The sequence below is a fragment of the Psittacula echo genome, assembly GCF_963264785.1.
Source record: "Psittacula echo genome assembly, chromosome: 21".
Classification (NCBI taxonomy): Eukaryota; Metazoa; Chordata; class Aves; order Psittaciformes; family Psittacidae; genus Psittacula; species Psittacula echo.
Window position 1 is genome coordinate 7,161,602 of NC_137757.1, and position 24,620 is coordinate 7,186,221.

A 24,620-nucleotide genomic window follows, 5' to 3' on the forward strand; every position below is an offset into this window, starting at 1 on the left:
CAGGCCAAGGGGAATGGCTTTAATCTGCCCGAGGGGAGACTGAGATGAGCTCTTAGGCAGAAGCTCTTCCCTGTGAGGGTGCTGAGGCGCTGGCACAGGGTGCCCAGAGAAGCTGTGGCTGCCCCATCCCTGGCAGTGTTCAAGGCCAGGTTGGACACAGGGGCTTGGAGCAAGCTGCTCCAGTGGAAGGTGTCCCTGCCCATGGCAGGGGTTGGAGCTGGATGAGCTTTAAGGTCCCTTCCAACCCAAACCAGGCTGGGATTCTGTGATCTGTGGGAGAAGTGTGAAGACCACTGAAATTCTCTGTTTGCAACAAATGTCATTGAAAGACCATGGACAACTTCTCTCGGCATTCGCTGCCCTCTTAGCTGCTATAATTCCATGTATCAGATATATCCATTGGATACAAGTTGGGGTTTTGGAGAACTCAACATCCTGTCAAAGATAGGAGTTCCAATTTTCTTGCTGCTCTTCATTTATTCTTGGCTAGTCAAGAGGAACTCGGTCCTGCAGCCTTTCTAATCAAGAAATACTCTTGAATCCACTTGCATAGCAGCTGACGTTATCCCAAACTGAGGTATGAAGGACCATTTGTTTCCAGTCTCACTCTAATCCCTGTAAAATGCATCTCAGAGAACATAACAGATTGTTAGGCTGAGCTTTCTGACTTGCAGAGAGGATTTTATTCCTGAAAGTAACAAGCACCCAAATCAATCATTCAGCTTGTTAAAGTGGAATGGGAAAGCATGAACAAACCTCTGAAGGTTTTTCTCTTGGTTATATTCCTCATTCCTGCCTGGCTGCTGCTTAAATGACTTGATAAGAATCAACAATAGCATTTCTTGTGCACTCTCTATCAGACTCCCTGGATGCGAAGCAGTCATTAAAACAAGATTATTTCTTAATTTACCTGCACCTTGGGATCAATAATATTTCTGATGCAGATCAAAACCGTAACAGAGTGAAGGTGGGGGCAGAGCTGGGAGGGCTTTGATGAACCTGGGAGATACAAGTGTGATTTCAGACAAAACCACACTCCAGATTCCATGGGCAGAGCTTGAGCAGTGGCTGGTTTCAGGGCTGCAGTGGTCCCCAGTGGGTGTGTGGCTGGTGAAAGTCTCTGGAATGGGGAGGGGAGTTAATGTGCATGGCAAGGTTGGACCCATTTACTTTAGGTAGCAAGGCTGTTGGGAAGAGCCTAGCAGGTAGCCAGGGTTAGGAATGTCAAGCAGGTAGAGTAAGTAGCAGAAGCCTTGAAGAAGTCATTTGACTTCACCCTGAACAAATGGCAATTGGCAGAGCAGCCAAACCAGCTCTGATTACAGGAAACCGGGAATTGCACCAATTACGCCTGGAGGTTGCAAGTTCCATTTGTTCACAGGATGCTATCAACATACAGCTGCTGGGTTTCTGCCCTTGCTGTACTGGGTTGCAGTAATTCTGCCTTCATAGCTCGGGGATTAGTTTTATCCAGAAGTCTTTCAGGTGCTGCTGTTGTACCTGAGAGCGATGCCAGGCAGAAGGCACAGTATTCATATGTATGTATGGAGGTGTGACAACAGGCAAACCCACCTCTGCCCTCGCAGGAGCTGTGCTTAAGGGAATTGATAGATTCACCACATGTGATACCTTAGAAACAGTGTAATAACAACACTAAACGCTGCCGCCAAGACAGGCAGTGCAACACTCACAGTCCTGCAACAACGATCCCTTCCCACGCTCCACTGCTCTGGTTTGGGAAGCGGAGGGAAGAGGAGCTGTGCTCAGCCTCCACCTGTGCTCCTGTGGATGGGGATAAAACTCTCTGTTGAACCACAACGAGGGATTAATCCTGAAGGCTGAATGAGCCACGCGTGGCTCATTAGTACGGGTGTATTGGTGATATTACTCCAAATCCCTTCAGCTCTCCTAGGAGCATCCTTGAAGGCAATGTCCCCATCATCCCCTACTGCTACTGCCTGGATTAGTGACACTTTTCAAGGGTTCCCAGGGCATTCAGCAGATTTGAGGCTGTGCCTTGTCTTCTGGGGAGCCTTGTGGAAACTCCTGTGTCAGGTTAGAAAGGTAGCAGAGGATGTGCTGAAAGTCAACACTTGTAATACTAGAAATGAAGGCAGGTAAGAGGATTCAGTCACCTGGGTCTGGGAATTCTGTTTGTTTGCTTATGTTTGGTTTCAGCACAAGGAAATCACTGCTGTTGCTGCTGGATAATATATTGTAATAATGGTATGAAATTATTACAGTGATGAAGATAACTCACAGGCTCTCAGCTGTGGTAGAAAACTGTTTAGGTAGCATGCAGAAACATACTGAGAGGCTCATCAGTCATGAAGATCTATCAGGTTTTTGGACAGTGTTCTGTTTTGGGGTTGTTATTAATTGTGTTGGCATTGCTCTTGTTTTCTGCTCCTCAGAGGTATATGTGGCCTTTATTTTGGTGGGAAAATAACTTTGGGGACACATACAGGCTGTTTACTTGTGCTTATTTATCTTTGCAGATTGACAGGCACCACAGTGCCTGATCTCATCGTCAGCACACACCACCAGATGTGGCTCCTCTTCCAGACAGACAGTGTCAGCAACTTGCTGGGATTCAAAGCAACGTATGAAGGTAAATCCAAGCCTGTACCTCAGGATTTACCTGGTTTAAAAGGAGCAGGGATGAGATGGGTGCAGCTGTTGGGGAGAAAAGAAAGATGCTTCTCTAAATTATATCAAAGCTCTGCAGACTTTTTTTCCTTAAAACTGAAGCTTTGTTCCAGTAAGAACAGCTTTCCTGATTCCTTTTCCATGGAAGCAGGCCGGGTGGGTAATGTTTCATTGCCATTTCATCTGCTTTGTTGGAAAAGAAGTGGTGAATTTCAGCTGATGGCAACAGACTGTGTCTGCGAGAGAAAATAGATCAAGTAATGGGTGGTTCCAGGAACTGGGTGGTATCGACTGCTTTAAACTTTGCCTGATCTGGAGTAGTACAAATGAAACAGAAGTTAGTGCTGGGAGTTTTCAGAAGAAACTCGTAAAGTGCATTAGGATGTGAATGCTGAAGTGTGTCATAAACCTCTGCTTTTGCTGCTATCATAGGTATTTGTAAAGTTAGAGAAAGTGGGATGGAGAAGTATTCCTTCTAACTCACATCAGTGCCGGGGGATTCAGGCTGAAGCTTTTCTTAGGTTCCCGCTTTGCATTTCTGGATTTTTCCAGACATTTCCATCTCGTGTCTCCACATTTGGGGAGAGCACCAAGGATGGCTTACTCTTCTGGCTCTGATGCCTAAAAGTCAGCACGCAAACCTTCACCCAGGCGTGAGGGCTTCTCTGAAACGTCCGAGTACCGGGAGCTTCCACTGACATCAGCAGTAACATTTAAATCTGCTCCTTTCAAGGGTCCTAAATTCACATTAGTGTTCATTCATTCCTAAAAAGGTTTCTCTGGGATGTACCGTGTTTCAGGGAAGTATCAGTTGTGTTCAGGCCAGGACCTGCCCATCGTAGTGCTGCTGATGGATGCTAAGGTAGGAATCTGAAGGGACCTGACCTCCAGAAAACCGAACTGGACTAAATGTCAGCCTGTCCAGTCAGGCTGAGCAGTACCTTGGAGGGGAGACTGGCTCATGATGCTGGAGTATTTGAAGGATGGCAGGACCAGGTCAGCAGAAAAGGCATAGAGGGGGATAGATAAGAGATAATGGCATTGAAAAGGAAAGGCAAATCCAGCCAGATTGTCTGGGGAACATCATAATGGTACTATCAGTCTCAGCGGCTGTGAGTGCTCCAGCGTAAAAGCTTTGCTGTCTGCAGTGCTGTGCTGTCTATCTCCTACCACGTCTGTCTGTGGGTGATTGCTGGCAGCTTGGCAGCACGTGCTGCTGCACCCAGCCCTCCTGTGATGGGTAGAAGTGCTCTCCAGCTCCGCTTTGAGATCCTGTCTGCTTTGTTAGTGTCATCCCAAGGGCAATGTGGGCATATTCGTTCAGTCTCTTGATAAGTCTTCAGTTTACCCTATACTATAGTACATAAAGATGCAAAGCACATGATTTAGGGACTTCTTTACACTGTTGTTCATCTTCTGTGAACTCTGAATCTAGGAGGAGCGTGACTTTTCCCTCCTCTGACTTGCCCTGATGTTATTGGTACTTGATCTATAGCAAGGCTGAGCTGCTCTTGCTCCTTCTGACCTCACCGCTGGGTTTGGGTATCACCATTATCATTCATGGTTTGGAGTCCTGTTGCATGGAGATGCCAATGTCAAATGTGCTTCTCCTGTCCCTGCTTTACCCGTGCTGCTGCTGCCTGTTTAGCTGTACTCTTCAATGTCCATAACCTCCTAGAGAAGAGAAAAAAGGGAGTGTTCTGGCTCTGCTGGCCCCTGGTGAGCCTTACAGGAGGCACATTTCCCAAGGAGCACCCGTCCTCTGCACATATTAGGAGTAGAAGCTGCCTTTGCCCATCGTTCAAATCTCTTTTTCTGGCCATCTTCATGGTTTTTTGTACAGCACCTCACTGACCTTGAAGAATGGATTTGTGCATGAACAAAGAAACACTCCATGCCTGAGGCCCATGCTGGTGCTATCCTGAGGTTAGGCAAACCTCCCATCAGCCTGGCCATAAAACTCTCTTAGTTTTTGCAAATGCTTTGAGTTACAAAGGAAGAGACATTTAAGTAAGAGGCAATTAGCACTTGCCAAATACATTATGAAATTATATACAACTTCTAACAAGTTTCAGTATCAGTTTTATGGCCACGCTTCTTCCTAATTGCGAGAGGAAAATTACAGCTAATGGAGCTATATAAAGTCAAGACCAAAAATCTGCCTAGTACAAGGGCAGAGTATTACTTATAGAGTATGTTTAAATAGCCATCTATCCTAAAACATGTGAGTTTTAGTGTTCATTTGAAGTGTAGTGCAATCATAAAGCCTGTTGCTGGGGCTGAAGCAGTTATGCCCAAGTGATTTACTGATGCACAGACTCAAGGACCTGTTGGAAGGACCGTGCTGAGGAGGGCAGTATGCCATCACATTTTTAATGGAGGGCTCCCAAGAAGGGGGAGCCAGCCAGGTCCTTTTGCTTCACTTCTGAGTAACGGGAAAGGAAGAGGACACAAAGCACAAGGTATCTGGATTCAGATTTATCCAGATCTGCACTGTAAGATGGGATGTGTTTGGAAGAAATGCTCAGTGTGACAGCATTGATTTTCAATTAAGCCATGTCAGTCTTTACCAGCTGAGGATCTGGCTCATTAATGTTCATGAAGATTACTTCTAAATCTGCCATGTCTCAGCTTCAGCCACTTACGTCCTTTTAAACAGACATTCTCTCATAATGGTGAACAATGGCTTGGGACTTCCAGTGCTTGTCACAAGAAATTTGTATGAAGCTCCACTTTGCTAGAGAAGTCTTTTCTTTCTCACAACTACAGCGACCTGATGGATGCTGCAATTTCGTGCTTGGCTTGTGAGAGGGTGCGCAGCCTCCTGTGGCCTTATCTTCTCCCTTCTTTCCTTTAATCTCAGCTGGCTCCTTCCCCATGGAGCTGATGCCTTCCACAGCCACGGAAATGGTTCCTCCAAATTTCCCAGGTCAGCTGTGCTCCCTGCCATGCAGCACTGACTTGGTTTTGCCTAGTGAAGTGCTCGCAGGTTTCACCAAGAAGCTCAGGTAGCTTTCACTGATTACCTGTAGTTATCATTACTTATTTTGATAGGTTCTACGTTACTGAACCCCCCAATATTGTTGATGGTGGAATTCTGTCAGAAAACTTTTAAGTGTTCATCTCTTTCCTGCTCTGCTTTTCCATTAAATGTATTGACTCATGTCATAAAACATGAGCGCTGAAATACTGCTGAACCAACAGGCACAAAGGCTTTTAGCTTATGATGGGTTGACTTGAACTGCTCCCAGGGTCACATTTCTTGTATTTAAATCTTACATAAACCTCAGCAGGAGTGATTTGATGTTATGCCGCGGGGTTTTAATGAGCCTGCTGGATTCAGTTTGTGCATTTACCCTGCACAAGGGTTTTAGATCATAGAATGGTTTGGTTTCTAAGGAGCCTTCAGAGATCATCTAGTCCAACCCCCTGCCAGGAGCAGGAATACCTTTCAGTAGACCTGGGGATGTGGCAGAGATAAGCAGAAAGGGCCTTTCCTTCTTAGCTTATCCCCTCATCCTCCTTACAGGATTTCCTCTTTAGATCCTTTTTTCCTCATTGTTGGAATCAACAAGCAGAACTAGGCAACAGAAACACCCTGGTCCTGATTCCTTCGGGTACATACGTAACACTGTTAGCTTTCAGTAGCTTAAGCAAAATTAATACATGTATGAAATAATGTTTGTGAGGTTAAGTATTTCTTGGGGGTAACATTTGGTGGTTTCCTCATGTGTGGTCTCTGAGTGCCCACAGATCCCACGTCTTACGGATGTTTTTTCCGGGAAGTGGAGTTTTCCTGGTGCGGTGCCTGCTTGCAGCTCCAAACCTCTCATTTTGCTCCAAAACCGAGTCAGGCAGGAATGGAAATTCCCACCAAACCCCAGGAGGAGGGTGGCCTAAATCTGGGGTGCCTGCGGTGCTTCTGTGCAGATGTGTATGGGAGGTTCTTGCTCTCATTACTCACACTGGAAGTGTGGGCTCCTGCCTCTGCGCTGAGCAAAGGGACCCAGTTTCCCACCCACCACCAGAAGACAAATAGCATAAATAGCTGATGAAAGAAGTCTGGTGAAACACCTTCTGTTAGAAAACGCTGTTTTGTAAAAATCTTATCTGCATGATATAATATTTGATGGAGGAGTTCTGAGAGACTCATGTCAACTTGTTTCATTTTACTGATGTCAAAATACTTGATTTAGATGTTCTTGTTTAGTTTTGACTTTTATTATTCTAATGTGGAAGTGATTTTACTTTAAACATTCATCAGGAGAAACGTTTCAGCCTTATTGAAGGAACGTGGTTTGATATTTCTGAATCATTCATTTTGGGGGTTTCTGCCCTGCTGAATATTTCATGCATTTTCCTATGTCTGAAAAGAAATGTGGGAGCCAGGGGATTTTCTGAGGACAGAAATTCTGTTTTCTGACCTCTGTGCTGGAATCAAACTTCTGCCTTTGTTTGCCTGCTGCTAACAAGGGCATCATGTGCACAGCGGAGAATGTGAGTTCTAGTTCGTATTTCTCTCCCATTCTTAAACTTGTGATTTCACTCTGTAGAGATGTTCCGGCTGGGTTCATGGAGTGTGACAGAAAAGGACTCCACAAGCAAGAGGGGAGCCCGGGGAGGGAGGAAACCATTCAATCAGTACCTTGAGAGCATCTGTGCCACCTTTATTGTTTCTCAGCAGAGGGTCGAAGGGGCTGATCTTCCCTGATGGCTGTGTTGTCTCAGTGTCTGGTCCTGAGCGTGTCCTCATTTCACAAAAGCAATGAATTCTCCAAGCACTTGTGGCTCCCTTTGGCTCCTGCAGTAGCTGGAGCTGCTTTGCCTGTTGGTCTGCAGGCCCTGGCTGGAGTTTCCATGGCCACTGATGCAGGCTTAGCCTTGCTGAACCTAATGGCAAAACTCCCACAGGCTTTAGGGCTCCCTCCCTGGAGTCAATTGCAGCAGGAATGTGGTGAGTGTCTGTTCAAGAGTTTTGAGCCTCTGAATGTGGAGGTATAGCCTTCCGCTCCCCATGGCTCCATCAGTGCCGGGTACAGGGTGGGCTGGGAGGTGACGTGTGTTAGCTTCTGACCAAGTGTCAGCAACCAGGGTGGTACCAGGACATTCAACATCCCTCTCCCATGGCACCCAAAGTCACAGGCTGCAGTGGTGGCAGGAGCTGGAGGCACTGGTTCCTGGGCACCCTGCAGGAGAGCTCACCGTGGGTGCTGCTTGCTAATCCTGTATTTCTGCACTTAAAGGTGTGGGAAGGAAAGGAATAACAAAAATCAGCATGTGAAGGCTGCTGGCTTGTAGCAGAAAGTGTTATCAGTTTCTTGTGTCTCTGCCAGGACACAGTGATGGATGTTTAAGGCATGCATGCTACCCTTTGAATCCCCCCACCCCCGTGGCAGGAGGCTGGAACTGGATGTGCTTTACGGTTCCTTCCAACCCAAACCATTTCATGATTCTATGATACATAAATCCTGGCCAACTGTTTTCACTGACAGGCAAAAAGAGAGACCTATTTCCTGATAACTTTAGTATTAATATTAATCTATGCTAAATTATTTTGGGGATGCTTCATTACCTGGCAGTGACTTTTTAGTTCAGGATGCATGCAGCAGTAGCAGAATCTAGGTGCCTTGTTGTGACTTCTATTCAAAATACACCTGTATCTAAGTTGCCTCAAGACAGAATAATAATGAGGTGCTTGTTGTTACTCAGACCAAATTGGAATATTAGATAGAGTCACGCAAATCTTGGATTATGCAGTTTTCCTCTGTAAAGCAAATGTCATAAAAGAAGCTTCCAATTTGGTGTAAGAAATTGAAAATGGGGAGAAAAGACAGTGAGGCTGATCATAGATGATGGGAATAGAAACTAGAGAACGTGGAAGATGAGATGAATGTGAGGCAGATAATGTGGGAGCACTAAGGAGGCTCTAAAGGAATGAAGCTTTGCAGCACACAGTGATACAGAGCAGGGGGCTCTTTTGAGATGAAATTGGACAGAGCGGAAGATAACAGAAAATTGTGTTCATGATCTATTTGAAGTCAGAATACAAGTGCAGGGAGAGATTAACACTGTGTTTCTGTGCAGGAAGGTGGCAGCTGCCTGCTTCGGCACCACAGGCAGAAACAGCAGCGAGGTGGGGAGGGAGAGACAGGAGATGTGGGAATCCGGCAGTCACATCCGACTGTGTCCCCTTTGCTGGTCTTGTTTAGTGAGACGTGGTCTTCACAAGAGGTCCTTGAAGTGGATGCAGAGTAGGATCTCCTTGTGCAGCTGTATTTTTCATTCAGTTGGGATTAATTCCAGGATGAGGAAGCAGTTAGGTTCTTAGGAGGGCCTCTCAGTGGTAAAATCCATGTGCTATGGCAGGGATCTTGGCTGTGTTCTGTGCTGCTGCAGGCCCTGCTCTCATGGAGGGCAGTGCCGAGGGGACTGGCTCTCCCCTGGGGATGTGATGCCGGAGTGCTGCCAAGCAGGATGCAGCACAGACACAAGCCAGGTATTGCACCAGCTCTGTGTCAGAGCCTTCCCCCATGCAACTTCTGTTTTCTCTTTTTCAGAGATTGACCAAGGGAGCTGCGGTGATCCCGGGATCCCAGCTTACGGCAGGAGAGAAGGATCCACCTTTCGCCATGGGGACAGTTTGAAGTTTGAGTGCCAGCCTGCCTTTGAGTTGAAGGGACAGAAAACAATTACCTGCCAAAAGAGTAGCCAGTGGTCTGCTCAGAAACCAGTTTGTGTTTGTAAGTCAGTGAGGAGGCGGCTCTAAAATACCATGTGGTGAGGTGGTGGTGTAAAGAGGATGTCTGTGCTCTGTGCTTGGTACCAGGGATAGGGCAGGTTCTCGTGTTCAAGTCGCTTCTGGAGAGAGAGAAGGGCTTTGGTGTCTGAGACAGGAGGCACGGACACGGGCACACACACAGAAATTAATGTAAAACTCCATTCGATTCCTCCCATTTAATTGTCCTTCATATCTGACGGTGTTCGGGCTCCCTGCTGCTGGGCCTCAGGTTTTAATTTGTTGCATGAGCTCTCAGCAGAAGCAGGATGTTTTGCTCTCAGTAGTGACTTAAGGATGCAATTTTCAGATGGAAGCGGGAGTTACATGTGCAGTTCCTCTTGGGTTTTAATGGTCTCACTGTCCTTTGAAGATGCACTGGTCAATCTGCTTTATTGTATTGAGTGAACCTTCGCTCAGAAACCATGTTGTATTTGGACATTACCAAAACACGCAGAAGTGTCTGTATTTTCCTCAATTGGTGATAAGCAAACTCTTGTTTTTGTCTCATCTCTATTTAGTAGGATATGGTAAAGTGTTTGAACAGATGCTGTGGTGTAGGAGAGCGAGACTGAACCTAACAAAATAATAGGGAAGGAAAATTCAGTTGAGCGACAGAGGACAAAAGTGTGGGGAAAATGGATATATAAACCCCAGAAATGTTAATTTTTAGAAATGTGTGTTCGTGCAAAATAAATAGGCTGGTGTTCAATACTGCAGTAGAAAATGCTCCTTTGTAGTGTGGCAGGAATTGATATATGCCAAAGAGATTGCGCAGCACAGGGAGCAAACCTTGTTGCTCCAGAGCTGGATGTGGGTTCCTCAGGAGCTGAGGAAGCAGAGGCTTTAGCATCCCTACATTGGCAATTTATGGGAGACTGTGGGAAACAATGAAGCAAGGGCCTGTCTTTCAAACACTTATTTAAGCTCTGAGCGTTGGAGAAATGTCTATTTGGGGAAAGCAAGCAATTGCTTTGTGAGTTCTGCCTTTCCCAGATGCCACAAATCCCCTCCTGCTTGGTTTTCTAAGCAAATCAACTAAAGGTGCTGATGAGGAAAATGGAGTTTTCTTGGTTATTTTTGAGGTGGGAAATGTTAGAGCATTTCTGTGCTAACATCAGAAGTTACTGGGTTTTTTGTTTCCCAGAAGTTCATATGAATTTGAGCAGCTGAGGGTTTGGTTGAGGTTCTTGCTGGTAGTTTACAGTGAGACTGAACCTATAGTTTGTGCCCATTATGGGAGTGTTGGATCGTAATAGTATAGAAAGGAGACCTTCCAGTAAAGTAGGGTTATTTTTTGATAGGTAGATACTGAACTAGGGCACCAAATCCAGCCACAGTCAACAGTCCATGCAAAGCACAGCACAGGCATGAATCTTTTAGTCAGAATAATTCCACTGTATTCTGTTCTCTGTGATCCTCCAGCTGTGGATATTTACAAATCAAGAAGGCAGTAGGTAGTGGAAAAAGTCTTTCATGAGCCTGTCTATACCTTTACTCCCCTATCTTTATTCTGGACAGGATTATATTAGTTTGCATGAATCAAGAGAGGTTACACAACAAAACATGTAACCTGGTGTGAAATCTGTAGTGGGATTAGCAATACCTCTCTGTAAATATTGGGAGACCAGTAAATGCATTGGGCATGAGGTGGGAAAATAAGGTAATCTGATTTATGTGCTGCTAGTTGGAATATGCAAACAATTCAGTGCTGCTGATTCTGGCTGCAAATGCGTGACAAATGCAGATGGAGATTAAACAGTGCACTGTGGTGTATCCTGCTGTCCTGAGCAAATGATTTATGAGCAGACAGAATCCATTGTGGAGAACTCATTTCCTGGGGCTTCGATGACAAAGCAACACAAACCATTTAAGTAATGCATCTGCTTATTGCAATGGGTTCTTAATTCGTGACTGTGCCTTCATGATAACAGACCTTCCATCTTCATCCTCTTTGTTGTCATTGCATCCCTTTAACTGTTCAGGGTGAGCATGTAGGGTACTTGAGAAACTTTGCAAGACCTTCTCCGTGCACGTGTTCTGCAAACCCCTTACTAAGCAAGGTATCCCTGGCCCTGCTATGTATGTTCAGATTGTCTCTGATGGCCTGAAACTGCTGCACTGGAGCCTGGGAACCTGTAGTACTGTAGCTGGATTGGGTGGCACAGTCATCCATCTGTCTGTGCTCTGAGGTTGGTATCTTGCTTCTGTGCAATGCGGATGTCTGGGTTGATGACTGGATACTGAAGACCTCTTTATCTCCCTACTCTGCAACACCTCATAGTGCTCACATCAGCTCTGTAGTTACTGTTGTTCTCTCTGACACTTGGCATTTTCAAAGTTACAGAACTGTGCTATCTGTCAAAAGCTAAGGCAGTTCTCATAACCCAGGATAACCTGAGCCGTTGCTTTCATACAGAGCTATGTTCAGTTTTGAAGCCTTGAAGGACAGCAAAATGGGCTTAGGAGATGTCAGGCGGATAAATGCTACCTAAGGAAAACCATTGTGGTACTTAGATGAAGTTTGTGCTCTGATGGTAATAACTCATAAAGGAAATAATATTCAAACTGAAGTCTACAGTTACCTGTGGCTGAGGAGATTATTAGGTTTATGAATGGGGAGCCAGCCCATAATTACAGCTATAACAGGAAGCTGGTGAGTTGTTCAGTTACTGCAGTGAGAATGATGAAGGTGTGGATAGACATAGTTGGGGAGCAAGGTGTTTCGGGAGTGCCATAACTTCCAAATACATGGCTGGAATTACTGTTTAAACATACTCCTCTATAGCAGGGGAACACTCATTACCTGATTTTATGTGAACTGTTGCACTGGAAAGCCCTGCTACAAAACATTTCCTGTGACCAAAATTTGTTTCATGAGGTATATGTTTCCTTGCCAAGGAGAGGAAGAGCTAGCATCCCCTGCACGGGGATAGTGCTCTCAGAGGGTTTCTGCAGGGCTCAATAAGTCTTACAAGGTTCTTTGCTACTCTCCTCCAGCAGCTTCCCTTCCCTTCCCTCCTCCTCCTCTTCCTCCTCCTGCAGCCCTTGCCCCTGGGGGCCTATGACCTACAACTCCTGAGGTTTCTGTCCTGCACCTTTAGCTGAATGGTTGACTCGCACCAAGCAGTGCCGTCACTTGATGTGATAGATGATCATGATATGAGCTGTCACGACAATATATATCATTTGTAACCATCTTGCTGAATAAAGGCAAAGCTTTTGCCTCGTTTTACCTGTCCTCTGCCAGTTGGGCTGGGAGAGTCCCTTCTGAAACCAGCTGAATTTCTGACCAGGTTTAGCTCGTTGATCTCAGACTTGCAGACTTCAAGTTTTCTGGACCCGTCCCATGTTCTGAAGGTAAATAAACCAGAGTGAAATAAAACAGCATTTTGTAAGCACTGGTCACAGAGCATCAGGCAAACTGGGGAGGGAGGTTTCTGCACTGACCTGAGGGGTGTTTGTTTGGCATCGCTTGACTGCAGCTCCGCGGAGGCTGGGGATAAATGTGTGTGTAGATGTATATGCACACGTATGTTCATGTGAAGGGGCTGTAGCTTGAGTTGTGCTGCTTCAGAGCACTTCTGGACTCCTCCAGACACTTTATGTCCATTGACGTGATAGTCATTACAGGGCTCTTGGTCATGCCCTGGTCTCGCTTTAGGAGCTTCTTTAGTTTCCAGTGACTGTCTTTTTGTTGTGTTATCGTAAGTGGATTTTGTGTTATAACTTGCTTAGAGCAGTAGACATGCATAATATTCCTCTAAGCAGAACAGAAGGCATTTCCCAAAGCATTTCCAATTGAAATTATGTTAAATGTTTTCTTCTCTGGCTTTGGAGCAGATGTTAAGCTTTCTTCCCTTCTTCTTCACTTGAAAACCTCACCCACAGCCCATTTCCCCTGCCCAAGCTGCACACGGTCACTGTGTTGTGCAGGAGCCAGCAGCAGCATGGTGCCACCACCACTGGGGGCTGTGCTGGCTCACTGGAAATGGGGCATTTACTCTCTCGGACAAGCTGAGCACCAGCGAAACCCTTTGTGTTGTTGAGAGTTGTCTTTGAGCTGGCTGCAGCAGGGGGTTGGCACAGCTGAGGATCCCCATCACCGTGCAGGTGTACAGCACTAACACGGTCATAGATTCCCAGACTATGTAACCTTATTTAGGTGTTCCTGCTCTGGCAGGGGGATTGGACTAGATGATCTTTTGAGGTCCCTTCCAATCTCTAACATACTGTGATACTGTGATACTGTGTGATACTTGTTTGGGTTGAAGGGAACTCAAAGCTCCTCCAGTTCCAACCCCTGCCATGGGCAGGGACACCTTCCACTGGAGCAGCTTGCTCCAAGCCCCTGTGTCCAACCTGGCCTTGAACACTGCCAGGGATGGGGCAGCCACAGCTTCTCTGGGCACCCTGGGCCAGCACCTCAGCACCCTCACAGGGAAGAGCTTCTGCCTAAGAGCTCATCTCAGTCTCCCCTCGGGCAGGTTAAAGCCATTCCCCTTGGCCTGTCCCTCCAGGCCCTTGTCCCAAGCCCCTCTCCAGGTTTCCTGCAGCCCCTTTAGGCACTGGAGCTGCTCTAAGGTCTCCCCTTCAGGAGCCTTCTCTTGTCCAGGCTGACCCAGCCCAGCTCTCTCAGCCTGGCTCCAGAGCAGAGCTGCTCCAGCCCTCGCAGCATCAGTCATCCTCATCAGGCATTTTGATTTTGTGGGTTTTTCCATTCTTTTAAACGTCTGATTTTCCTTAATAACAACATAAATTCTGACTTCTCCTTAGTGCTAATTACTCCTTATTTTTTTTTAATTAATCCCATATCAGCCTATTGTATCTGCTGCATAATCTTAGCTCATCTTCCAGACATCACAAATGTTAGTTCTGAGCTGGGCTGCTAACCTTTGTGTGCACTGTCTGGTACAAACAGGCAGGATTAGGAGCTGGAAATGCAAAGTGCAATAGATGTTTTTCCCAGCAACGTACTGAACAGAACCCTGTAATTTCATATCACTTGGCAAGGTTTTCATTTAGCTCTAAATTAAGTTGTCAATTGGTCATTATTTTCTTTCTCTTTCTTTGTTTTTCTCTCTTTTCTTCTTTTCCTACCTGTTATTCACAGCAACCTGTGGAGCCTTCCCGAGGAAGAGTAATTTGGATGAAAGTGTGTTTTATAAGTTAGCAGTGATAAAAGCATAGTTTGCCATTTAAAAATAATAGCTTTTTAACAGAGAGAGAGTGTTTAACCCTTGGGGCAGGCTACTGAAGGCAGTGCCAGGCTTTCCATCCTTAGTCGTTTATAGATTGAGATGGGGGTGCTCCTTTCTGGACATCTGTAGGCACCAGGAATTGTTTCGTAGGCTGTACTAAGGAGGTGGATGGTTAAGATGATCACAATGATCCTTTATTGTCCAATAATACTTCCAGAAGGTTTTCTTTTAAAAGAAATGATAGTTGTTTCATTATAAGGGAGGTTTTCAGGCTTTTGAACTGCAGCATGGGCCCTCATTCTGATGAAACCGGACCCTTTGTGTGCTCTTTTATCCTTCATTCCTCTTACTTTTTGCAGTGCTGATGGAACAGTTTATGTCAGCTCCCAAAATGTTTCTCCCTCCTGCTGTAGACAGGTCTTGTTTTTCCAGCTGACATTGGACTTGTAGATGCGATTGCTTTGAGTGGATTTTGGAGGAACTGTCAGGATTCCATTAATTTTCCTTTCCCCGCTGGTTTGCTGTGTGTGGCTCCTTACTTTCTTAGGCTTTTCTCTTTTCAGTGCTTTTATGAAGCACCCTGAGATGATTCTCCTGATGATGAATGGCAGAGACACCAATTATCTCTGCCAGATGAGCTGGGACAGGGACTTGGTAGCTAACCTTAACCTTCCAAACCACGTCAGCTCTGGGCTCTGCAGAGCAGCCATTCGCATCCTGGGTTTCTGCCAAGAACCAGGCTCCGTGCCTGCCGAGGCCACGTCCATGGCTTAGATGGCTTCTACAACAGATGCATGTCCTTCAGGACCCATTAGCACCTTCTGCTTGCCCTGAATCTTGTTGGGTTCAGAGCAGCAAATCAGTGGTGAAATGCTCTTTATGCTCAGCCTGTTCCCAGGAGCTGCTGAGATCCGGTCTTTCTCTGGCAGCAAGGGAAGCAAATTAAATGAAGGCAGGATTACCATGATCTCTATATACATGAGGGATTTGTAGCTTTTGTTAACAACCTTGTTTCATGGTTGCAGCCATGTAAGACTGTTCCTTTCTTAATTTTAAGCAGGGCACTCTCCCTCAAAGCCCTTGTTCTGCATTGCAGCCCTAGTTTATCAAAGCACTGAGATTTAAATGTTTGCTTAAGCAGACATACATGCTTAAGTGCTTGGCTGGGCAGCAATTGCACCTAAGAACCTTCTCAATTGCAATGAATTGAGTTATAATTGTCCTCCATGAGCTCCCAGGGCATTTTATTGGTGTAAATTTCCCCTTTCCCTTTCTGTGACTTTATAAGAGAGCTGCGTGACCAGCCCAGTCCTTTCTGCTCTTCCTTGACAGTTGTCTCAAGCTGCACATCTGCCAGCATGCCGCTTGTCAGTTAAGTTGGGAAGTTTCCCTTGCTGTCTGTATCTATGGAGAGCTGGATGCATGAAGCACCTGGGTTGAACCAGAGCCTATTTTCTCCTTGGTGTTACTGTCAGTGAGTTCTCTCCAGCTCATCTGAGGTGCTGCCAGCTGTGTGCTCAGTGCTGGTCAGGAGGATGCAGTGTATTGGGTTGTCTCCATCCTTGTTATTTTACTGATTGAATCAGTTGAACTGTTACCCTGATAGGGCTTCACGCTGCTATAAATGAGCTGTCCTGTGCCAAGGCATCTGTCCATGTTCCTGACAGCAATTGCTCAGCATGATGGGTTGCCTCTCTTCACATGAGCCTGGATCTGAAATGGCACTCACTGGTTTCATCAGGCAAGGAGATTGTCCCCTTCCCCTGTCTCAATATCCAGAAAACGGGAGTATCTTGTGTCTTATGTTGCCATCTTCAATCTGGTCTGCAGAGAAGTTTCCTAATGCCTGTTTTACTTCAGTGCTTTACATGTGGGGTTGGCGTTTGAGGAAGCTGCAGTGGGGTATTTCCAGTTTGCTGGTGGAGTCCATGAGTGCAAGTTTATCTCCAAAGCTCCTTCTGTTGTTCCCCACTAGCAGAATGTCACATGTGGCTGAACCTGCCCACATACCCTCTGCTGCACTTCATCATGGGGTGCAGGTACTGTAGCTGCAATTACACTCTGGGCGTGCCTCACCCTTTGCAGTGCACTGTGTTGAGGCCATGGGGCTGCATGGACCTGAGTCCCAGCCTGTTGCAGGAGCAGCTTCCAGGAGATGGATGTGTTGCAGCAGTTGTGGATGGCTCCGAGCACTGCAGCAGCAGAAGGATGCTCTGCTAAACCACGAGGGAGAGGTACACCACAGAGCACTCAGCTGCTTTGGGGCTTTTGGCAAAAAGTGGCAATTAAACTTTGGGCTTGTGGATTCCAGTTCCCAAGGAGCCACCTTTTCCCAAGGGAGCCTGCAGGGATGGGGAAGGTTCCATGTGAAATAAACAGCCACACAGGAAAGGATCTTGTCTTCATGCCTTGGAGCACCTCCTGAATAACAGATGGCTGCAGAACACTGGCAGACAAGCAGCACGACGCTGTCCTGGTGTGGATCAGCATCTTCCAGTAAGTTTTAGGAACTTGTCTTATTCCCAAGTAACCCCATCACTGTTCTGTTTGGAGTGGATAGAAATGAAACCCACCTTGATATTTCAGTGCTCCTCCCTGTGCACAGAGGCTCCTATACAGTCTGGTTTAGGTTCACTGATAATGTTTTCCTCAAGGTCTGGTACCCAAAACCTGCCTGGTTTTCATTCTTCTTAATTTACCTGCTGTCCTGCCCCTGTCAGCCACTCGATGGCACTGGCAGCTGCTCCATCAGAGTTAGCTGGGGAGTTTGTTGCTCTGAAATACAAAAAGTTCTCCCCGATAGCATCATCTCTAGACTCCTTTCCCTCACATCCCCCTTGCCCTGTTGGTGCTTTGGGGTTCTAAGAAGGAAGATGCATCACGATGCAGATGTGTTTATTGAAACCGATACAGAAGGAGGAAAATACAGGGTATAAAACACTACCTCACAGCTGGAACAGTGCCCTGAGCTCCCAGCACTCTCAGCTATTTGGGATGTTTGCTTCCCGAGCAAGGCATGCCAGTATTAACCAGGCTCCTGCTGAGCTCCTGGTTTTCCAGTCCATCACCAGCTATGCTTAGAGGAGGGATCTTCTTCAAAAGGAAGGGTAAGGCAGCAAAGCCGCTACTGCCTTCAAGCTCTCTCCCATCGGTCCAAGGCTGTGGGGATGATACCTGAAAGCTGACGGAGGAGTCAGGTATTTTTATTGTTTCTATGGAGACTGCAGTTATCCCAGTGATCCCCTGCTTGGTTTTCAGCTCCTGAACTTGGTGCCTTTCCCATTCCCATGCATTGCAGGTGTGCCCTCTCAGTGGGATCAGCCCTGGTTTCCCATGTGCAGGATGAGCTGGAGAGTCTGGAGCCACCAGGAGAAGCAAGGTGGTCTGTGAGGAGGCAAGGTCTTCTGAAGGCAGAAGAAAAGAGAAGGAAGTTGTGCTTGGTCTACCCAGAGAAATGCAGAAGTTGCTCCTGGGTGAAGGTGCAGGAACAAGCAGTTCTGCTGGTGAATAACTATCACATAACCTCTGTGTCCAGCTTGGCCACGAGCATCACACGCTGTGAGGTGACCACAGGGCAGCATCCTCAAGCCGCAGCCAAGTGTGCCTTGGCTTGCTGCCACAAGAAGCAATGAGCTGTTTCTTTGCTCTTTTACTGCTCTAAATGAAGGCAGAATCTTGATAATGTTTGTGATGACTTGAATAAATACCTTGTACTCCTTCGTTAGTGACATGGGTCTCGCTGGCTGTGGTGGGTACTTGTGTGTACCCAGTTTTGCTGTCATTTATTCTGCTGTATTTAATAACGGGATTTTCCTTATTGCCTTTGCAGTACTTGGTCAGTAATGACAATTATTGACACAGATCAATTTAGGTTATAAATGTGAACCTGGGCTGTGCACATAATGAGATGTCCTCGTAACATTTAAGAATGATAATAAATACTAATTGCTGTCTCTTAGCTGAGGGAGTGACGAGTGCTCCCAGCCCTGGCATCCTGACGGGCAGGCTGCAGGCAGCAGCACTCACCTCTGCCTGTCACATTTGCAGTGACTGCTCACTCCTCAGGGGCTCTTTGTTCCCAGCTGTCTCAGATGCACAGAACAGCACGAGACAGGTAGCGCTCAGCTGCCTTCCTCCTTCCATGGGTCCTGTCCTCTTCCTTTTAATAGCACATTTCAGTGTCTGTGACATCTACATAAACAGCTTCTGCTTTTATGCAAGTGTCCAGCAAAGCACCTCTGAGAAAGCAGAGACTGATGTGGATCCTGGTGCAGCCACAGACCAAAAAACTCCTTTCATGCTGAAGAAAAACCTCTCCTGCTTTAAAAGATGAAGCAAATCTTCATATCACAGACACCTTGAGCTTGTTCATGAACCTGCTGATGGGTTGTTGCTTCCTGGGTTGGATGTGTCCCTCTGCGGGTGAAGCTGAGCTCCCCACTGCATGCAGGAGGGCTTGGACACGGGTGCCATGGCCGGGGATGTGGGTGCGTGGGGCAGTGGCCTTTCCTCCCGCAGCTTGGCTGTCAGCGGCACTCGTTACTTTATGGAAGATCAGAAGTGTCATTTGCTTCCCTGCGGTGAAGGCTGGTGCGGGTGGTTTTCTGTGTCATTGTGTTTCATCTTAGCAAAGGTTAATTTTCTATTCTTCCGTCACTCTGCTTTTCTGTCTTTTGTCAGCAAGTTCTTTGTTGTTGTTTCCTGACAGGAGCCGGCAGCTCTGTGCTGTAATAGCTGTGCTAGCAACCGTACCTCGCTGTTGTGGTCTGTGTGGTACTGTAGGTCCTGTATGAATGCTGATTTACTCCTTTGATGAGGAGTTCCTACCACTAAGACTTTTCTCTGTGCAGTTATTTTCAATACCTATTCCTAGGCAGATTATACCAAGCTTATGGTGGCAGAATTATTTGACAGCATCCCTTAATATTTCAGCATCTAGTAAAGAACCCAAATCCTGAGGATATTTTGCAGTTTGCTTTCTCTTTAATCTCTTCTCTTTGTTGCCGAGAGCAGGAAATAGATTGTGTAGCTCTTAGCCTTGATAACGTCGTGGTAATGTCCATCTTATTTGATCTGAAACCGTTAAGTGTTGAAGGAAGACAGGGAAAATAACAGAGGGAGGATGAGCATTGAACCAAATAACTGTATAAATGCCAAACTGAAACCAGCCTCATCCTCGATGCAGCATCCTTTTGCCAGGAATGAGTGAGATGTGTGTTCCAAATAATGCATTTTCCCAAGGGTGATGGTGGGGAAAGAGTTGAGTAAAGCATATGTACGTAAGAGACCAACATTGGGAAGGTACCACTTACAAGGCAGCCTTGCTTTCTCAAATTGATGGACTTTGTCAGCTGAAATACAGTATATATTGAAACCCTTGAGAGCTGAAGGGTTCCTCCATGCGCACTGTTCCCCTCAACTTCAGTGGAGAGACTGGGTTTAATGATTTTCCTGGGAATGGCAGTCTGGTTTGGTGCCTCTTTATGGTAAGCTGCCAGCCAGCAGAAGTCAGTGATTTATTTGTGATGGGAAGGGGAAGGTTCCAGCCCACCAGAGCTGCCCCAGGCCCTTTGGCACTTGAGGGAAGCTTGGGATGGTTCCTGGGCTGTTCCTTGCCTGATGCAGCAGAGTCCTCACCAAAACCAAACAGCTTTTGTTTCTCACTGCCCGTTGGGCAGAGGTGTAAACAGCTGCCTAAGGAGATAGAGACAAAGGCAAGTTGATTCACAGCTCATTCTCAAAAGCATTGACAATTTATTGCTGTATCAATTATTTAATGCATTATTATTTATTGCTGTGGAGTTATTTAATGCAGGATGAGCATAGTCTGAATGTGAGGAGTTTGTCTGTGTGCAGTGGGATTGCCTGAGTGCAGTCACCTCTGCTGAGGAGCACGGGTGAAAAGCGTATTTAGCCGATAGAAAGTAAGCTAAAAGTGGAGTTATTGTAAAATGTACACTGAAGAGCCTACACTGTGCTCAGAATTGCATCCACGGTTACCCAGCACTTGGGTGGGGATGCAGCAGAGGAGCCTGGGGGGTGAGCATGGGAGAGCAGTGAGCTGATTCCTCACCTCAGGTTTACGTTGTGCCAGCTGATGTTATTTTCATTTAGGTATAGTCCTACATTTGGTTCTTGTGTGGGCTTTCTCTCAGAGACGTGCAGGAGAATTCACCTGCAAATAAGCAAATCCCCACCTGCTTGAGTGACATTTTCTTCCTGCAGCAAAAGCAACCTGTGCTAGGCTGGCAAATGGCAAATAACCCAAAGCGGGACTGAAGACTCTTTTGAAGTCACGTCTTCCCCGTGCAAATAAATCACTGACAGCAGGCAGTGAATGGAGCACTGAGCCCTTCCTTTCCTTAAGTGTCTCTGAGAAGCAAAGCAATTGGGAATTTGCAGGAATCTCCCAGCTCAGGGGATAAGGGGAGGGGGAAAAGTGACAGAGCAGCTTGTAGGAGCTGTGCTGCATGATTGATGCTGATTTCTTATTGCAGTTTCCTGCTTTTTCAACTTCACCACCCCGTCTGGGATTGTGCTGTCACCAAATTACCCTGAAGAATACGGAAGCAGCTTGCACTGTGTTTGGTTAATTATAGCTAAACCCGAGAGCCGCATTCACTTGGCTTTCAATGACTTTGATGTGGAGCCCCAGTTTGATTTCCTGGCTGTGAAGGATGGTGGCACTGCCGAATCCCCGGTGCTGGGCACCTTCTCAGGAAACCAGATCCCCTCCTCTCTGACCAGCAGCGGTCACGTAGCCAGGCTGGAGTTCCAGACCGACCACTCCATGGAGAAGAGAGGCTTCAACATAACGTTCACCAGTAAGTGCCCCGTCCTTCCTCCTGGTTTTCATTTCAAGCTCTAAACTCTTGGTGGAGACTGATAGGCAAGGGTTTGATCTCACTGAAACTCCTGCAATTCCCAAGGAAATCCAAAAATTAGGGATTACTTCAGATTTGCAGCTGGGTAATGAGGATTGGTGTCAAGCTTAGAGCTGATTGCTCAGGTTCTTCCTGGCTGTGAAGTTTAAGTGTTGTCCAGCAGTGTGAAAGGCACAGTTTGCCCCTGGATTATCCATCCTTGGAGCAGCCAGGGTTTCTGTTCTACCACCAGCCCACAGCTTGCTGCATTCTGTGGGCTTTCTGCTCTCTTCTCATACCTCTGTTCTGCTCACTGGGCTGAGACACTGCTTTGTGGGGAGCTTGGCATATTCGATCTCGAATGCTTGTGTTCATCAGTCAATCCTATCACCACTTGCTGACATCTAAAAGCATGCAAGACTTTGGAGATAGAGGGAAACATGTAGCAGTGTCTTAGCATATAAAGCCTTGAAACTTCCACAGAGATATTTGGCTTCACCTAAGTCCAGCTTTCAAATCTCAGATGGATGCTGTAGCAATTTTATCCTCATATTGTCCTATAATTTTCTGAAGAGCGTTATTAAACCTATTCAGCAGAACTGATAAATGACTTTGTTACAATAGCCTTTAGTGGCACAGCTGAATTAACAGCCCTTGGAGCCATGATTGCAAATCCTCTTTATTCAAAAAAGTAAAATCAGAGGTCTGAAGAAATCATTTGCCACACTACAGCAGGCAGAAGGTTCATCAGGTGAAGTGGGTTGTGTATGGTAGTATTGCATAGCCAGGATTGAGCCCTAGATCCTGTGAGGGGGAGACAGCTCATCCAGGAGCGCTGCTGGTCCCTCCAGGATGCGTCTCTGATACATTACGTACCCGTGTTGGGAATTGTGGCTGTCCTTCTGAATGAAGACATTTTTAAAGCAAATTCTTTATTGTTGTAAATTACTCTTAAGTTTGCATCAGTTAATGTGTTCTGACTGCTTGAATACCGAAAGGGAACTGCTGAGACTTTCTCAGATACTTTGCCATCCCAGTTCAGGTATGAGAGAGGAGAGAACATCCTGCTACAAGGGATGGATACCAGAGCACACAGAACAGCTTCAGCCTGTGTTTTCTTCTTCAGCAGTGTATCTAACAAGATTGTTAGAAGAGTAATGATGCTCTGTAGAAATCCAGAACTCATCTGAATTTGGTCAAGTGCATTAAAGATATTAAAAGCGTGTGTGTAATTAATCTGGAGGCTTTAATCTTTAATACGCTGCTCATTTCTGAAGACCACCTCCCAGCGTGTGAAGATCTAGTACATAATTATGCACTTAATGGGGAGTGAAGGCTATAGACTTACTTTCTGGCCTAGTTTTCAGCTGCTGGAAAAAGGCAGGCCTTTAAACAGAGCTGTGTGTCTGTGCAAGTCCACGTGCAACTTTGCAACACCTAGAAAGGTAATTGCTGTTGTCCTTCATTTTATCCTAGTAATGATGACAAGCAAGGTTCACGGCAGTCAGTCACAGAGTATGCTGAGAGGACCCTTACTTTTAACTACAGGGCCTTAAAGCTTTCATTTTTTCTCATTAATGGTTAACTGATGTCCCCTCTATGCAGATGCCTTTGAGTTTTTTAAAGTTTTTATTTTGAGTATTTGTGTATTTTCATATGTGAAAGATGTTTAGGACAGCAATTTGGTTCTGCAGGCTCCTTTCTGGCCCCTGTTGCTGCTGTATCCCAGCACCTCTTACATGCAAATGTTTTAATCTTCCTCTGTCAGGGTGCAAATGAACACTTGCAATAGAGACAGGGGACAGAAAAATCTAAGTGACTTCAACTAGATGAAAAGTTGAACAGTGAGAACACGCACATGGGTGTCTTGGAGAAGAGGTGGTGATGTGTATCTGGCACAGACTGACTTGCCCATGTGAAACACAGTGGCTTTGCTGGGTCAAATTCAGTCCGTATTGTTTGGTCTTCCATTTGAGTCTGTCCCAGTGTCAAGGGGCAAGAACAAGTACTATTGCTTACATAGAAAGTATTGATTAATTGCTAAGTGTGTGGTCCAACATGCTTTTGCATTGGACAGAGGGCAGAAACTCACTGTTCTCTTTCTTTCCCTCTTAGCATTTAGGCACAATGAATGCCCTGACCCTGGTGTGCCTGTGAATGGAAAGCGATTTGGTGACAGCCTCCAGCTTGGTAGCTCAGTGTCTTTCCTGTGTGATGAGGGCTTCATTAGGACCCATGGCTCAGAAACCATCACCTGCATCTTGAAGGAAGGAAACGTGGTCTGGAACAACGCCGTGCTCAGATGTGAAGGTGACTTTTACCATCTTTCCTACTAGTCTGTACGTGCAACCTGGAGGGAGAATGATCCCTGGTGTTTTGGGGATAAAGCATAACAGTTCTGTCAAGGTCCCAGTCAGATAACCCATAGGGAAGGTGCACAGTCCTGCCATCATATAGGCAGAGGTGCTTGCTGAGAGCTGAAGGACTCCTAGACTTAGTTCTGACCTTCAGCTTCTCAGTTATGGCCAGGATTTCACGCAGCTCTGGAAGGTGGTGTTGGCACAGAAGAGTTTGCTGAGGAGGAAGAGCCTGCCCAGCAACCACTGAGCACTGAACTCAGTTTTCTGGTTTTCTGTGAAATAAATGGTGGGGATTATTTTTATTAGCTCAGTTCTTGTTGCAACAGGCGTTTTGCTAATAACAATAATAAAAGGCTTTGGTTTACTGATGACTCAAAGCTTCACTGCTACTCTTGTCCTGAAGGGAATAAGAAAGCGGAAAGATACACAGTGACATTTTTCTGTCCTGATTTTTGGTACACGTAAAATGTATAATATTTATATAATGAAATGTATAATATTTATATAATGAAAGAAGCAAAAGGTACAGATCTCGACTGTGAGAAGTGAACAGGCATGTACCTTCAGCGTGTCTTCCTCAGTATCAGTTTGGCCTGATGGACTCTTGACAGTTGAGAGCCAGAAGTTCTGCATTTACATCTCCTTGCTACCGCAGCTACAATGGCTAACGCAGAAATGTGGCTTGGATGAAAGGCTTTAATCCAGATTTCACAGCTTTTTCCTAGTCCGTTAGAGCTTCTAATATGGAAAAATGGAAAAAAAAAGAAGTGAA

At 46.1% G+C, this 24,620-nt stretch overlaps 1 protein-coding gene across 1 annotated transcript in view; it reads left to right on the top strand.

Moving 5' to 3' along the window:
* CSMD2 (CUB and Sushi multiple domains 2) overlaps positions 1-24,620 on the top strand; it is a gene marked incomplete at both ends in the record, with an annotated part of 259,384 nt that overhangs the window by 135,823 nt on the left and 98,941 nt on the right. The window contains 4 exons of the mRNA XM_080632482.1: positions 2,499-2,611; positions 9,207-9,389; positions 21,123-21,449; positions 23,604-23,798. Coding sequence (XP_080488608.1) covers positions 2,499-2,611; positions 9,207-9,389; positions 21,123-21,449; positions 23,604-23,798 — 818 coding nt within the window. The remainder of the gene's footprint in view (positions 1-2,498; positions 2,612-9,206; positions 9,390-21,122; positions 21,450-23,603; positions 23,799-24,620) is intronic.